Source organism: Plutella xylostella, chromosome 11 (assembly GCF_932276165.1).
Source record: "Plutella xylostella chromosome 11, ilPluXylo3.1, whole genome shotgun sequence".
NCBI classification, from domain to species: domain Eukaryota; kingdom Metazoa; phylum Arthropoda; class Insecta; order Lepidoptera; family Plutellidae; genus Plutella; species Plutella xylostella.
The window spans coordinates 1,104,194-1,117,291 of NC_063991.1; the positions used below are offsets into that span (position 1 = coordinate 1,104,194).

The window sequence follows — 13,098 nt, forward strand, 5'->3', positions numbered from 1 at the left end:
ATTGGGTCTTAGGTGTTGATATGTAGGTATAAATATGTAAGTATCTATCTATCTTTGTATTTGTGTAGATATATCAGCTGTCCCATACTTATATTACAAGCTCTGCCTAGTTTAGGGTCTGGCTGTGCGTAACTTGTAAAAAAAAAAAACGCATCGCATCTTTTTTAAGCAAGTCTATGTTGAAGGGATAGTTGGACCCATTCTGCCCTATTTCCCCTGAATTAACATAAAGATTCAATTTACACCAATATAAAAACGGGAGAAAACAATAGTTAAAACACAGTTTAGCACCTACCGCCGAAGAGAAAGAACTACTTTGGGTTTTATACAGGGTGTTTTTTTCTCAATATGTTGTCATTATTTTTTGGTAAAGCAGTGTGTTTGATGATCATTTTTAATGTGTGCTCCATGACATCTGCTGATGATTTGAAGGTACCTACTTAAATTAGTGTGTAAATGCCTAGTCAGAGGTCTTCGGGCAGCTTGAAAACATCTGACAGTCGGGTTGCCCACTTACCTGACAACTCTCTCAGAACTAGCGTGCTTGTGTTGGGGTCCAGCAACCCGCACTAGGCCAGCGTGGTGGACTAGGCCTGAACCCTTCCTTCATTGGAAGGAGACTTGTGCCCCAGCAGTGATAAAGTGATGGGTTGTGATGATGTGTTTGATGTCATCTTGGATGTTAGTGAGATCTGCAATCTGCGATGCAATGAAACAATAACATTGCAATGGAGTTTTAAAACCTACTTTTTTAATAAATTCAAATAAAACGACACAAGATTGTTTACCTCTTATGCCAAGTGTGAAAAAAAAACAGTATAAATTATGGACTGTGGGACTGTAGAACAAAATACGATTCATTCCGTACTCCACGAAACCAGGACCAGTTTCTCCGCTCTTAAGTCTATTTTTGAATCTCAAATACTAAATAGACAGATTCTGAACGGTTTATCAACAGTCGATTGTCCCGCGATTCACTGACATATAGTTCTATTGGCGGGACAATGCACTGTTGATGAACCGTTTGGAATCTTTCAATTTAGTAAGTACTTACCTATCTAAGGCCTGGGTCTCCTATTTTATGCTATATGCGGCGTCCGACTTTGACGTAAACGTTTCGATCCTACGGCCTACCTACGGCGTCTACGCGCCAACGTCAGCGTGTGAGGGAGACCGCATCAGTACATGTCTATAGTGAGCATCGTGACGCGGCCTACGGCGTGACGCTGGACGGGACCTACGGCGTAAATAGGAGACCCGGGCCTAAGATTAAGCGCTTTTCAATAGGCAGATAGACGTTATATAAGCCGCGATGTACGGAATGGTACCTTTACTTAACAGACCGGCCCAGTAAAGGGCCTCTAGTACGGGTTTTGCTATTTATGAAAACGAAAAAGTTTACGTTCTCTCCTGTCATCTGCATACATTATCAGTCAAAAGTTTCATGATAGTTTCCAATAGAGGCGCCACTTAATATCCCCGGAAAACGTAAACTTTTATAGTTTTCGACAAACCTGTACTGGACCCCCTGATGTTAATTTCCAATAGAGGCGCCACTTAGTATGCGTGGACCCCCTGATGTTCATGACTTTCACTTTCACTTTCACTTTGACTTCAACTGTCCCCAGGACGAGGACATCCAACGCGACGCCCGTGACCGCGCGTCCATGTGGTTCTAGTATCTAAGATTAACAGACTTTACAAACATTCATGACTTTCACTTTCACTTTGACTTCCACTGTCCCCAGGACGAGGACATCCAGCGCGACGCCCGTGACCGCGCGTCCATGTGGTTCGGGCCGCGCCTCGGGAAAAGAGCCATGCACCTCGCGCCCGACGGTGACGGGTGAGTTGGACAGGGTGTTGGGGAAGTGGTCTTTAGTAAGTGAGTCGAAATGTGAGTTAGGTAGGTATACAGGTGTTAGAAAAATTGTGTATTGAGCTGAAATGGGTTTAGGCTGTTCAAATTACACCACTGCTAATGCTACACGGGTTCGTTATCGACAAAGATAAACGTCATCGGTCATCACATCGCGTTTCGCTATAAATAAGGCACTGTGATTGGAGGAACACGCATTAAACGAGTTTATCGGTGTCGATAACAGACCCATGCCGCGACATGCGCACAATAGTAAAAATTACAAATGACCAACAATGTTTCTATGGAAAAACAAAAACCTTTTCTAAGGCCGAGTTTCTTGATCCGTGGTCAACCTTAACCATTAGTCAAGTCACTTGTCAAACATGACAGCTGCATACGATTTTTGTTGGTTTTTAACTAATGGTAGCCATTTTTGACCAATGGTTGAGTTAACTAGGGATGAAAAAACTGGCCCTTAGTTTAATTTCCCCCTTACTGCGGACATAACAAGGTTTTCTCCGTCACAGGCAAGCAGTATACAGGATGCTCGAAGCAGCAGACGCGCTCAAGTACTACTACGACCAACTCCAGTATTATGGGGCTCAGGCTGATGATCCTGAGACTAAAGGTATTGATTTATCATTGTTGTAGAAAAAAAAGTCATCCATTGCTATCTTAGTTTATTTATTTGAAACTTTATTGCACATAGTTTAGTATAGTTTACCTAACAATATTTATAAGAACAATAACAATGTAAAGAAAAGATCGGTGCAAAAACTGCAAAATGAGATAAGTAAAATTTATTTATTAAGCAATTAGGTATATTTTGAATCTGAAAATCTTTGCCAAGTTCCCGAAGTCTAATAACTTTTATAGATGTCCATAGCACAGCATTTGGATTTAAACACTACTCTAGTGGATACTCAGCTTTACCATACTTGTTAGACATAATAAAATTAATGACCATAACATAATTTATGATATCTGCTGCCGCTACACGGGTCTGCTATCGACGTCGATAAACTTGTTTAAAGCGCGTTTCACCAATCATTAGGTACGCCGTATTTATGAAACGAGATATAGTGTCGTTTATCTACGTCAATAATTAAACCGTGCAGCGGCAGCAGAGCCAGATACTCTACCTCCCCTTCTCCCCCCCAGTGACAAAGAAGGTGATCTTCACCCCCAAACTGGGCCGCAACGCTGATGAGGACCAGCAGCAGTCTGTGGACTTCACGCCGCGACTCGGCCGTAGGAGGCTCAAGGACTCGGGGCTCGCGCCGCCTGATGAGTAAGACCCTTCATCGTCAGCCATAATCATCCACTGCTGTGCTGGACATAGGCCTCTCCCAAGGAGCGCCACAACACTCGTATACCTACATCCATATGCTCACGACTGCAATCCCTGAAAGGGTAGTCAGAGTTGTCTCGCAAGCGAGCCACCCGCATTTCATACCACCAATAAGACTTCATTGCAAAATGGTCACTATTTTCCTTTCATATCTGACTACCTAAAACGCAGCTTACCACTTTTTTACGCCTTCCTGTGTCTTTGCCAACGTAAAACGCAGATTACCAATTTTTTACGCCTCCGTAACAGCTGAATTCAAACACCCAGAATTTTTATATAAGTAGGTTATATTTTTTTCTTTATTTTTTTAATTGCCCAACAGGCGGTCGTATCGCCCCACAATCTCTTCCAGATACCGCACCACATAGATGCAACTTCCATTTCCACTTTTTTACCCTATACCTACCTACAAAACAAGCGGTCTTATCCACAATCTCTTCCAGATACCGCACGCCCGAGCTGCTGGACGCGCGCGCGCAGTACTTCTCCCCCCGGCTCGGCCGCGGCGGCAGCATGACCTTCTCGCCCAGACTCGGACGGAACCTCGTTTACGGTAAGTTGTACGGTAACAACAACACTCCAATTTATATGGTATCTCCATATTGGTGACCCCGACATGATATTATTAGACATACATTATATACTCGCCTAGACTCGGACGGAACCTTGTCTATGGTAAGTACGGTAAGGTCTACCGACCTAGAGACCTCATACGATGACATAATGTGGAGACCCACGACAAGGTTCAGACAAAGTTAAGTTTACAGCTGCCGAAAACTGAAAGTTGTGAAATTTTAGGTCTCTGGGTCTCAGGAGGTTGGTAGCGCAAATGAGATATCTAGCTGCAACTGTGTCAATTGTTTATACACTCCAATTTACATGGTATCTCCATATTGGTGACCCCGACAAAGTATAGAGGTAGGCACCCAGACTCGGACGGAACCTCGTTTACGGTAGGTTTATGTAGTCAGCAAGAGATAACTGCCACCCACGGCAAATAATGAAGCCACTGTTATAATGGGGAGGAAAACGCAAAGCTAATTCCAGATGTCACCATTGTCCAGTAGGCCCGATTCCAAAGTTGTAATTGGTTGGTTCAGTCGCCATTTTTTCTCCCCAATAATGTAATTGTTCAGAACTTGAAAGGCCTACTCGATAGTACTGCCAAAGTTTCACTAGGTTTTCTTCTCCATTGTGATATTGGTGACCCCGACATGATATTATGCATTCAGGTAAAGTGTAGAGGTCCTTCATATTCAGTCCACTCTTGATATTTTTGCACTGTTCGATATTTTAATAATAGTGTTAATCTAAGAATGTATCTATACTTACCACCTTAGGACTTACAAATTTTATATCACTCCCACAAATCTCATGAATTGTTTCATTTTTTACAGATTTATACCCAGCCAGCATACGTGTGGCTAGGAGCGCCAATAAAACGAAATCTACATAAATATTTAAACTGAACTGAATTAATAAATTAAAAGCAAACTTGAAAATTTAAAAAAAAAACCTAATATTTTTTTATAGTAAAATGTTTTGGACGAAGATACCTAATTAAATTAGTATTATTGTTATAGATATAGGAATAATTGATAAAATATGTTTAATATTGGATTAAATATGATTGACAAATGAAATGAATTATTTTTTTCTATTGTAAATCCCAAACCTATAGAAACTACTTTTATTTACTGTTTAAAATGTGTTTTTTTTTTGCTATTTTTTGTTTGTTGTTGCTATTGCAACACCCACCCAGGCTTGCTGCTCCAGTTTACTCGGGAGCTAAGCAGGACCAGCCTGGCTGGCTGAGCTGAAATTAAGGGGATATGTACAAAGGTTCCACTCGAGAGAGCCACGTACAGGAGCTTCGCCCCCTCTCAGAATAGAATAGAATGTGTTTTATTGATTTAAGTAAATGAAGACGCACGAAGACAAAACAAATCAAGAATATAGGTTTTTTATTTATTTTTACAAATCAGTATGTAGGTATATTAATGAAGTAGGCACAGTACATAACTATTAATGAATAAATAAGGTTAAATTAAGTTCCTACTTAAAGAAGTAAACATGAAACTTTTAATGATCATGACTTTACAAGGACGTTTGCAGACAAAAATTATTAAGCGCCACTTTTGTCAAAAATATATTATTTAAATAGGTATTTGGAATTTTTATTCTGTGTAATTGAATTAAAGTATTTTGAATGTGTTGAATTAATATTATAATAAAATCTAATAGACAAAATACCATGATTATAAAACCTAAAAAAAATATTCAAAACGGACCTACCTACCTACTTAATTCATATACGATAGCTACTTAGTACTTAATTATTTACAATAAATTTTAATCACAAATAAACATAAGAATACAATAGAACTTGAACAAATTCAGTCTTAGTAGCAAATAATAAAATGCAATAGATTAAAGAAAAACGTTTGGTCACTTAGGTTTACCAAATTATAAATACTTTAGCAGCCATATTTAAATTTAATAATATTATGTCTTTTAAGAAAATGGACGAATAGTATCATAACATAAGTTAGCTATAAAATAGATTCACTTAGAACATAAACTTAATACTAAATGACTGGTGATACAATAAGAAATTAAATAAGTATTGTACACTAACTTATAATTACATAAAAATGTACAAAAGTTTACCAAGAGCCTCTATAATTGTGAAATTTTATCAATGTTCAAACCGAAGACAAGTCAGTGTACCGTCCACCCGAACAAAATTAGGTAAATCATAGCACTAAAGTCGTCGAAATTTAAGAGGCCCGTTTGGACAGCTACAAAATGTATGGGTAGACAGCTAGTGTCAAATCAAAATCATAAAAAATCTAAACAATAAGAAACTTTTGGTGCATCAAAAGTTCTTTTTCCTTTCGACCGTTAAATAATAAGCCAGATTATGTGTCTTTTTATGTATTTCATCAAGTAAATCAAGAGTAAATAGCATATTTGTGTAGCTGTCCATACGGGCCCATTATATTTCGAGGACTGTAGATATGCTATAGCTATACTTTTTAGTATGTCGGGTATATTTAACGGCTTTCCACACTAACACTCACAAAATTCCACCATGTACTATAAATGATTCTCTGTTTGTAAATTGGTAACAAGACAGAGAGTATATTAAGTTACAATTACGAGTATACGTACGGTCAGGTGCAGAAAAATCTGACCCCCCTCTTACAGTAACAAACGCTTCTGAGGGGGTCAGGTTTATCTGCCCATTACTGTACATAAGAGGGCAGTGCAAATATCACAACTAAAAAGTATTGGACAGTGTTGATTATAGTATAATTAAAAATGAAAACTGTTAAACAGTCAGTGGTCTTTAGGTTGAATAGTATTTCTGTGTATTATAGCCATTTTAAACAAAACGAAACGGAGAAATTGCGCAATTTGATTGTTTTAAAAATAAACACCGATTGGACAAAATTATAACATTTTTTTTACTAGGATTTATAACTATATAGAATTAGGTATACTAGGTTTAAATTAACTTTGACACCTACTATTAGCTAAAGTAAATTTTAATGGAATAGTTTCTCAGATTTATGAAGGCTACTATGGTAACATTTGTATATTCTGGTGTATTAAAAAAAGATTCTTAGAATAATTTATTTTGGTCTTTCACACTATTCTCATTCATGTATTTATAAAATTTTACAATAGGTACCTAGTTCTTATTTTAATGGTTGTAGGACTCTGTACGATACAACTTTTTTACGTATATAAATCTAACGATGATTAAAGAAACATCCAGCTTTAATACTATTTTCCACTGCCATTATTTTAGATCAGCAGAATGTCAAAACATGACATTATAACAAATATTCATAATTTTTTCAACTAATAAACTCGACAATTAAGAGAATGTTTTTCAATGTCTGGATACATAGATACTTAGGCAAAATGTATTAAGCGCCACTTTTTATAAAAACATGTTTCACAGTTTAGTTTCATAGGAAATGGCATAATTTTAAAGTTCAGCTTTCATATAAAAAGTATTTTTAGTGGCTACTTATATAATAACACTAAATGAAAGTTCTGTAAGGATATTTTTGTAAATGTAGACACAATAAATTTAAACTGACCTTATCATAAAGTCATTTTATGTCCAGACATTGTAAAACAGACGGTAAGTCCACCTAACTATCCTACCTACACATACTTAACATAGCCAGAAATGTCATAAAATATAAATAAGACATACATATTTCCCTGTGCTTATAATGAAACAAAATAAAAATGGCGGACGGTGTCATGTTCAACCGATTGTATTTCTCATAGCTTTGTCTACAGGATGTTCAAAAAAAACTACTTCCTATATACAGGATGATTCTGATTTCTGTTTCGGGTTTAGATATAACATGCTGCACAAACTGGTTTCGACTTAGTATACCCTTTTTGCAACACCCTGTTATAGTAAAAAGACACATGGCCAACAAAGTTAATTGGAGTAATAATTTTTCATTTTGAAAATACACGAAAGTCATAGTTAACAAAAGTTGCATGGAATTTCCTTTGGGTCACCCAATTTCAGATTACTTTACTTTTTTAGCATTTATGGAACGACCGCCATATTTAATTTTGTGATTTTATCCGCAAGCGTAATAAATATTGTTACAATTTACAATTGAGCACATCATTCTTTTTGTAGTTCATATTTTTTATACGAGCACCACTTAAACACAAATATTATACATACAAATAATATAATATTCACATACAAATTTGACTTAATCTTTGTCACCGTACCGCCGATCTAAAGCGATTCCAAATTGGTTCTATTTTCTATAAATAGTTTACCAAGCTTTCATGTTATGTCAGGGCAAGAGCCCATTGCTGCGGTGCGGTGTGTATCCATATATTTTTTATGACATGACCCTGAAAAATATATGAAATACAACATTGGGGCCCTTATCTCACTTGGAATACTAATAGAACTTAAACTGCATCGCTTAAGATACCAGAACTGGACAGTTTTGACTACCACAGTGTGGCAACACTGTAAAACAAGATGGCGGACGAAATTAAAATGGCCGCCGGCGTCACGCCGCCCGCGCTGCAAGTCAGAATGTCGTTGGGGTACAAATTGGGCGGTTTAGGCTCCTCTCCCCCTTTGCAGTATTCATTTCTTGACTGGAAAGATAAATAAGAGAATTTATTAGCAAAAGATACATAATTACTACTATTACTAAAAACTTCGCTTTGCCTTCAAATATTATTCTGTGGATTCCGTGGATATTCGGGACAAATAAATAGAAGTAGCATTTCGTCAAAATCTGTTCAATGGTTTATTTAAAAATACAAATTGATATAAAAGTGCCGCAATATGACACTATTAATGGCATAGTTCTATTCTATTCTATTCTATTCTCTGTGGGGGTGTAAGTACCTGCACCTGGCTCTCTCGAATGGAACCTTTGTGCATATCCCCAAGGTCTAAACTGCCTTCCTAAGCTTGGACCATTTCCACACCACGCTGGTCCACTGCGGGTTGGTGGGTTCACATATCTAGATGTGCTAGATCTAGACATGCAGGTTTCCTCACGATGTTTTCCTTCACCGTAAGAGCGATGGTATACATTGTACTTAAGTTAAAAGAACTCATTGGTACATGTCAGCGCCGGGATCGAACCCGCATCTCTGGCGTGAGAAGCGGGCGCTTACCCGACTGAGCTACCACCGCTCTGGCAAATGGCATAGTTTTTTTTTTATTATCTAAGAGTTAACTTATGACGTTTTACCTCTCAGATTAAGGGCCTGTTTCACAATGTCTGGTTAGAGACTACCTGTCGGATAAAATACATGCTGTCACTGTCAAAAAAGTAATAACAGACAGTGACAGCATGTATTTTATCTCACAGGTAGCCACTAACCAGACATTGTGAAACAGGGCCTAAATCTAATCACCTGTAGAAAACAAACCACTTTTAAACCGTCATCGTCACTTTTCTATTCTAGATCGTTCGTTTTACTGAGCCACTCGCTTGATGACTCGCTACTCGCTAGGCGCCTGTGCGTAGTCACTCTAAGTGAGTCGCGGTGCAGCCAGTCGCCCTGCGGTTATATACAACCCTTATGTAGATGTAGAGGGGTTGTATACAGGATGTTGCAAAATTGGTATACTAAGCCGAAACGTACGTGTGCAGCATGTTATATCTAAGCCCGAAACTGAAACCAGAATTTGGAAATTCGCGAAAAAAAATAATATTTTCCATAGTAAACAGTCACGTGACCAACAAAGTTTCTATGGAAAATGAAATTTTTTTTCGCGAATTTTTAAATTCTCATTTCAGTTTCGGGCTTAGATATGGCATGCTGCACATGTAGGTTTCGGCTTAGTATACCCTTTTTGCAACATCCTGTATAATCAAAGGCACCTGCCATACAGTAAGGGGCAGAGATACCTGACCATTGATTGAGCATTGTTACTATGCAGGAAGGAGGTTTGCTAAAGTTTGCTTAGCGCCTAGGGAGTCACCAAGACAGTAGCTTAGTAATCCAAACATTCTAGAATCTTCGTTTTACTGAGCTACTCCTTTGCCGACTCGTAGTTCACTAAAACACTCTTAGCTAGTAAAGTGGTCAATAAACACAACCATACCGCGATGTAGAATCTTACACACCAGCGCCATCTAGTGAGAATCGCAGTAAACACATTCTTTATACAACTCGCTAGCTAGCTAGTCGTTAGAGTGTTCGTTTAACCGAGCCACTCGCTAGGTGACCAGCTGACGTAGCGCAAGTGAGTGTCGGGTGACTCACCGCGAACTCGGCGGCGTAGATCTCGCGGCACGGCGGGCACACCACGCCGCCGCGGTGCAGCCAGCCGCCGCTCAGCACTCGCCCCGCGGTTATATACTACCCTTATGTACATGTAGGGGTTGTATATAAGGTAAGGCTACGTCCGCACAGGTAGGAGGATTGTTTAGCACCTAGCGCCTAGCGAGTTGTTTAAAGAATTTGTTTGCTGTGATTCTCACTAGATGGCGCTGGGGTGAAACATTCTACATCGCGGTATGGTTGTGTTTATTGACATCCATATAACACACCCTTTACACACCTAAGAGTGTTTTAATTATCTACTAATCACCAGAGGAATAGCTCAGTAGAATGAACGTTCTAGAATCTTCGTGAAAGACCGCATTGGTATAGGTACGCTAAGCTACTAGCTAGGCGTCAAGCGCGCAATGCGACGATTTTAGAACGTTGGTGCTACTGAGCTAGTAAGCTTGGTGAGGCGCTAGAATCTAGGCGCTAAGCAAGCCTCCAGCCTCTGCGTAGACACTCTAAGTGAGTGTCGGGTGACTCACCGCGAACTCGGCGGCGCAGATCTCGCGGCACGGCGGGCACACCACGCCGCCGCGGTGCAGCCAGCCGCCGCTCAGCACGCGCACGTGAAGGACTTGCCCCGCGTGCGAGCACTCGTACGTGTAGTTGCCTACCTGTTGGGGGACAGGGGTTATTAGTGGGGTTTTAGGGATAAAGAGTAGCCTATACTGTAGTAGTTTTATTCAGTTGTAGGGTCTTAGAGTCTTAGAAGGGGTAGCACGGGGCGCATATAAAACGTGATATAAGTTCCCGGTAGTGTCAGTGTAAAAGAGACGTTTCGACTAATAACACCCCACTTCTACCACTGAGCTCTAATTTTGAATTAACTAGTTCGGTTAGAAGATTTGTGGCTTTATTCATTGGTGCAATGGTTTTCAACAGGTTTAACTTAAAATGGTTTCACAGTTAACAAAATGCGAACAGTATTTTGGACGTTGACTGCTTATCCGACTCCAAATATTTCGACTCCTGATATTAATTGTTTAAAAGCTATTCATTCTAGGGAATTATTATAATTTACAGACAGTATGTCTATTGAGCGATGGTGAAGGTATAGATACTTACTATAATATGCAATCTTCCCTTTTTACACTTGTACTTATAACAGCCGGATCCCCAGTGCTGCCATTCTCTTATCTAAAACCAAATATTATATTCAAATAAAAATTAAGAACTTGAAGATTTGAATTTTTTTGAAAACTTTGCGGTGTTCATTTGTCAAGTAGGTATCAATAGATGTCACTATGCCGGAATCTGTATCTCGGTATTAAGATTTTTACATGTTAATAACCTTTCTTCTTATACAAATAAACATTGCTTCTACTACCAGCGATCCGATCATAAGGCTACCAAGCCTTTTCAGCAGCATTATGCCTTTTTAACGAAGGGAACTAACTACTTACCTACTAATTGATCTACATATATTGGTGACCCCGACGTGATATAAAAAGCAATTACTCACTACACAAAACACTAACACGAACACTACCTCGTTAAGACTTGGAGAATTGGTTTTATCAATTGAATACATAATAAAGTGTTAACCCCTCACCTGTCTGCACGACTTCTGCTCCCACATGTGGTTGTGGTGGTCGAAGCAGCGCGAGTGTTCGCCGTAGCTCTCCAGCGCGAAGTTCACGTCAGCTTCTGTGGGTTAAGGGTTAAGAGTGTTAGGGCATAGTTCCCTGATAGACGGCGACGGTATAAGAAACTTAAGACTGATGTTTAGCGCTCAAAAAATACCTTATGTATCTGTAAAACACTAGTATAAACACTTGTTAAATGGTGTTGTAACTATGTTGACGGTATAAAACAATTAAGATAATGTTCAACTGATATTTAGCGCTCTAAAATGGTTCTATTTAAGACACTGTTCAGCTGATGTTTACACTTTAGGGAATCCCAGTTAGGTTTGTGCTGCCACGCTTCGCTTGGCATTCTAGGTTTTAGGAAATACGGGGTCGGTTTGAATGGCACCGCTTCGCTCGGCTCTTTAAGGTTTAGAAAATGTCGACTAAGTTTGTATTGCTTCGCTTCGCTCGGCTCTCAAGGGTTTAGGAATGCGGAGTTGGTTTATATGGCTTCGCTTCGCTCGGCTCATTAAGGTTTAGAAAATGCCGATAACGTTAGGCTTTAGGGAATGCTGGGTTGAGATATATGGAGTCGCTCGGCTCTTTAAGGTTTAGGATATGCCGGTTAGGTTTTTATTGCCTCTTTTCGCTCGGCTCTCAAGGGTTTAGGAATGCGGGATTGGTTTATATGGCCTCACTTCGCTCGGCACTTTACACTTTAGGGAATCCCGTTTATGTTTGTTCTGCTTCGCTTCGCTCGGCACTCTAGGCTTTCAGAAAAACGAGGTCGGTTGAATGGTAAATCTGTCTAATACCAATCTACAGGGTGTTGCAAAAAGAGTGTACCAAGTCAAAACTAAAATCAGGAATTCAAAATTCGAGAAAAAAATAATCATTCTCCATAGTAAAAAGTCACCAACAAAGTTTCTATGGAAAATGATATATTTTTTTCGCGAATTTTGTGATTATGATTTTAGTTTCGGGCTTAGATATACCATGCTGCACATATAGGTTTCGGCTTAGTATACCCTTTTTGCAACACCCTGTAGACACTTGTTAAACATTGTCACTACTCGCAACTCACTGGGCGTATTCTGCCGGTGCTCGCAGCGGCTGCCTCTCACCAGCACGCTCTTGTGCCGCCACGTGAACTGCTGCAGGTAGGGGCAGTAGTCGGCTAGAGACACGGAGCCGCCGTAGTGGCCCAGCTCGGAGGGGGGCACGCCGTCTAGCGAGTCGAAGTGCTGGGGAAGGGATTATAATAATAATATATCTTTATTAAGTAAAACACATTACACAGTTACTAATAACTAAACTATACTAAGGCCAAAGTAGATGTCTCATAAAAGTTATTGTTTAGCCTCCACTGCCGAACTAGGTAAAAACCTGTATTTCAGCAAGTAGCGCCTAAAAATAGCCATAGACAAAGGCAAAACTAGACTCGCTAAGTCTGTTTA

The 13,098-nt window shown here is 39.4% G+C and overlaps 2 protein-coding genes across 2 annotated transcripts in view; one reads left to right on the forward strand and one right to left on the reverse strand.

The window, feature by feature from the left end:
- Positions 1-288: 288 nt before the first annotated feature.
- On the forward strand, positions 289-4,716 carry LOC105391112 (PBAN-type neuropeptides). Its single transcript, XM_038116621.2, has 6 exons — positions 289-432; positions 1,749-1,846; positions 2,389-2,489; positions 3,023-3,152; positions 3,656-3,765; positions 4,610-4,716. Exons 1-6 carry the CDS (start codon positions 349-351, stop codon positions 4,666-4,668), a joined length of 582 nt encoding a protein of 193 aa, XP_037972549.1. The 5' UTR covers positions 289-348; the 3' UTR covers positions 4,669-4,716.
- Positions 4,717-8,043: 3,327 nt separating this feature from the next.
- Positions 8,044-13,098, reverse strand: part of LOC105390053 (leishmanolysin-like peptidase) — a 97,441-nt gene continuing 92,386 nt past the window's right edge. Inside the window, exons 15-19 of the mRNA XM_048624248.1 lie at positions 12,726-12,885; positions 11,623-11,717; positions 11,136-11,207; positions 10,553-10,684; positions 8,044-8,375 (exon numbers count right to left, since the gene is read on the reverse strand). Of these exons, the coding sequence (XP_048480205.1) occupies positions 8,223-8,375; positions 10,553-10,684; positions 11,136-11,207; positions 11,623-11,717; positions 12,726-12,885 (612 nt within the window). The 3' untranslated portion in view covers positions 8,044-8,222. The remainder of the gene's footprint in view (positions 8,376-10,552; positions 10,685-11,135; positions 11,208-11,622; positions 11,718-12,725; positions 12,886-13,098) is intronic.